Source organism: Etheostoma cragini, unplaced genomic scaffold, assembly GCF_013103735.1.
Source record: "Etheostoma cragini isolate CJK2018 unplaced genomic scaffold, CSU_Ecrag_1.0 ScbMSFa_141, whole genome shotgun sequence".
Classification (NCBI taxonomy): domain Eukaryota; kingdom Metazoa; phylum Chordata; class Actinopteri; order Perciformes; family Percidae; genus Etheostoma; species Etheostoma cragini.
In genome coordinates, this window is record NW_023265463.1 from 1 (window position 1) to 3759 (window position 3759).

General features: G+C 42.4%; 1 protein-coding gene and 3 non-coding genes across 4 annotated transcripts in view; all 4 read right to left on the reverse strand.

Annotated features, from left to right (window-relative positions):
* Nucleotides 1-268: 268 nt before the first annotated feature.
* On the reverse strand, nt 269-395 carry LOC117939904. The gene has a single exon (XR_004655672.1). It is a non-coding gene; the product is annotated as a small nucleolar RNA SNORA71 (small nucleolar RNA).
* Nucleotides 396-813: 418 nt separating this feature from the next.
* Nucleotides 814-3759, reverse strand: part of LOC117939903 (40S ribosomal protein S17-like) — a gene marked incomplete at its 5' end in the record, with an annotated part of 3717 nt that continues 771 nt past the window's right edge. The window contains 2 exons of the mRNA XM_034865316.1: nt 814-1068; nt 2201-2306. Of these exons, the coding sequence (XP_034721207.1) occupies nt 829-1068; nt 2201-2306 (346 nt within the window). The remainder of the gene's footprint in view (nt 1069-2200; nt 2307-3759) is intronic.
* On the reverse strand, nt 1634-1759 carry LOC117939906. Its single transcript, XR_004655674.1, has one exon. It is a non-coding gene; the product is annotated as a small nucleolar RNA SNORA71 (small nucleolar RNA).
* Nucleotides 2657-2783, reverse strand: LOC117939905. The gene has a single exon (XR_004655673.1). It is a non-coding gene; the product is annotated as a small nucleolar RNA SNORA71 (small nucleolar RNA).

A 3759-nucleotide genomic window follows, 5' to 3' on the forward strand; every position in this document is an offset into this window, starting at 1 on the left:
GTGTGTGTGTGTGTGTGTGTGTGTGTGTGTGTGTGTGTGTGTGTGTGTGTGTGTGTGTGTGTGTGAGTGTGTGTGTTCTTGTCTCTGTGTGAGTGTGAGTGTGTGTCTCATTGTAACTTGACGCTGTAACAGTAGTTTCCCAGTTCTGGACAGACTTAATCATCACAGCTGTAACTGTTGGTCCAGTCTGAGAGCGTCACGATTCAACAGATGAAGAGAACTCACCACCAGACTTCATTATAAAAACAGCAGATTTTAAGTAAGTGTCTGTATGCGAGCGCCAGGGTCTGATAGGAACAGGTGATCCTTCAGACACGGGAAAGGCTCGCAGTTTCCTCTTCCTGTACTATCAATGACCTGGCCACAAGGACGCCATGGACACTTTCGATACAGGAGACCACTCTGGTCTAGTAGAAATAAACTCTTAATTCACTCATTTACATGTGGAGATATGCTGCTCTATACACGCTAAAAGTAGTGATTATTTACATGGAGTCTGGTGGAGATATGCTGCTCTATACACACTAAAAGTAGTGATTATTTACATGGAGTCTGGTGGAGATATGCTGCTCTATACACGCTAAAAGTAGTGATTATTTACATGGAGTCTGGTGGAGATATACTGCTCTATACACACTAAAAGTAGTGATTATTAACATGGAGTCTGGTGGAGATATACTGCTCTATACACGCTAAAAGTAGTGATTATTTACATGGAGTCTGGTGGAGACATGCTGCTCTATACACGCTAAAAATAGTGATTATTTACATGTAGTCTGGTGGGTTTGGTGATGGTGATTTCATGTTAAACTAAACTGGTCTTCCTCTTTAACAAATAGGTCTATATTTGCAGGGATCCGTTCGTAATGTCGGACAATTAACTGTCAGTGAAAAGGTGTGATGGACATGGACGGGGCCTCCAGGTGTGAATGTGATCAGACCAGACTGGTTGATCTGGTTGAATGAGCCAGCTGAGCAACATGTAAAACTGTTGAGACGTACCAGCAGCTTCAGCATCTCCTTGGTGTCGGGATCAACTTCAATGAGCTCCTGGTCCAGCGCAGACACCTGACGGGGAACACAGGAACCAGTTACACATCTGGGACACACGCTTTTAGGGCTGGGTTAAAATAACAGATCTTTCATTTGAATGACCCGATCTGGATTCATAGAGCCCAGAATGGATCAACTGAATCCAATGGTACCATGTCATGCTAGCCTGTAGCTTATTGTTATGTTACTGAAATCATCAATAATGCTAACGGGGCTATGTTAAAAGGGAACTTTATCAGGGTCCATATGATCCTGATCCATGAAATACCCGGTCTTTAATAATAAAAACATGCCTCTATGGGACTAATGCCCCCTGTACTTTAACATAAAGATCAATTTCCAGAAGATGGATGCTTTATCGCAGACACAGGTCTATACTACACATCATACAGTATAAAATATAAAAAGGAGATGAACACAATATAAATCCATATGTGCCTGTAGAAGTCCAGGCTACTGCACCACTGACATCTTTATCTATAACAGCTTTTCAGAGGATATTATAATATTTATATGTTCTGATAATAAACTGCAGCCTATCCCGATACGTTTCCCATCTGAGCGTGGTGAGACCAGCGTCTGTGTGCGAGCGCCAGGGTCTGATAGGAACAGCTGATCCTCAGACACGGGAAAGGCTCGCAGCTTCCTCTTCCTGTACTATCAATGACCTGGCCACGGGGACGCCATGGACACTTTCGATACAGGACGCCAAGACATGCACGGCAGACGTTTTATTATAACCCTCATGTTGTCCTCATGTTGTCCCCATGTTGTCCCCATGTTGTCCCCATGATGTCCTATATCAATGTTCTTTTTAATCCCCAAAATAACATGATTGATTCCACCCAACGCTCTTTGCTAAGTACAGATCTCTACTTTCATATCTCTATCTATAGACACGTTCCACCAAAACACCTTCCTTCCGGAGACTAATTAGCAGCGGCACCGTGGCTCTGTCCGGAGCTTAGCCCCGCCCACAATGATTTGTAATTGGTTTAGAGAAATGCTGATAAACCAGAGAAGGTTCCCCATCCAGGAACTCTGAGGGCTCAGACCTTCGTCTGCAGAGCTTGTCCCAGCGTGGGACAGGACCTCTCTATTAAAGACGTTGGTGTGTTGTGTGTGTGTGTGTGGTGCGTTCACTGACCTCGGGCACGTAGTTGTCCCTCCTCTCTCTCTCCTCCTCCTGCAGTTTGATGGAGATTCCTCTGACTGGACCCCTCTGGATCCTCTTCATCAGATGTGTCACATACCTGCAGCAAACAGCCCGCAACACACACATGAACACGCAACACACACATGAACGCAACACACACATGAACACGCTTTTACAGCTTTGGGAATAATAAAGTACATCTCTCTCTGTATTAATACTAACTGAAATAGAAAGTCTACTTGTGCTACATTGTACACACAACATTTAAGTGCCACTCGATCGCCTGAGGGGACGTGAACGCAGCCTCAGGAATGACCCGAATTTTGACGTTCCAGACTAAACCATAACCGCTGTAACTGTTGCTCCAGTCTGAGAGCGTCACGGTTCAACAGATGGAGAACTCACCACCAGACTTTATTATAAAACAACAGTTTTTATGTAAGCGTCTGTATGCGAGCGCCAGGGTCTGATAGGAACAGGTGATCCTTCAGACACGGGAAAGGCTCGCAGGTTCCTCTTCCTGTACTATCAATGACCTGGCCACGGGGACGCCATGGACACTTTCGATACAGGAGACAACATAGTCTAGTAAAAATAAAGTCTTAATTCACACATTTACATGTGGAGATATGCTGCTCTATACACGCTAAAAGTAGTGAATATTTACATGGAGTCTGGTGGAGATATGCTGCTCTATACATGCTAAAAGTAGTGAATATTTACATGGAGTCTGGTAGAGATATGCTGCTCTATACACGCTAAAAGTAGTGATTATTTACATTGAGTCTGGTGGAGATATGCTGCTCTGTACACGCTAAAAGTAGTGATAATTTACATGGAGTCTGGTGGAGATATGCTGCTCTGTACACGCTAAAAGTAGTGATTATTTACATGGAGTCTGGTGGAGATATGCTGCTCTATACACGCTAAAAGTAGTGATTATTTACATGGAGTCTGGTGGAGATATGCTGCTCTATACACGCTAAAAGTAGTGATTATTTACATGGAGTCTGGTGGAGATATGCTGCTCTATACACACTAAAAGTAATAAACTGTCAGTAAACTATGTCTTTACATTTTGGTTTAATTTTTATAGCATGGGGGGGGAAATGGCTAAAAAAATAAAATGTCCAAAAAGCCTACAAATTTTATCAAAAACGTGCAGAAAAAATGGATAAAAACATCGAAAAAACAAACAAAAAATCATCGTAAGTGTTGAGAAAAGACAACTAAATAGTTATAATTTTAAATCCATACCTAGAAAAACTGAAATCAATAGGAGGACAACACAAGGGTTAAAAAGGAAAAAGGGGAAGAATTATCCACGGAAATATCCATCTTATTATCTTTGTTGTTTTTATGGACCACGAGTCTAATGATTAAAGGCTATCATCTACAACCAAAAAGAGAACGAAAGTATCAAAAAGCACGGGAATAGATGGATAAAACATCGGGAAAAGTGACAAAAATGACAAGAAAGACGAGTGTGGAGACAGGATAAAAATCTCAGGTCAATGGGAAGACAACACAAGGGTTAAAAAGGAGGGGGG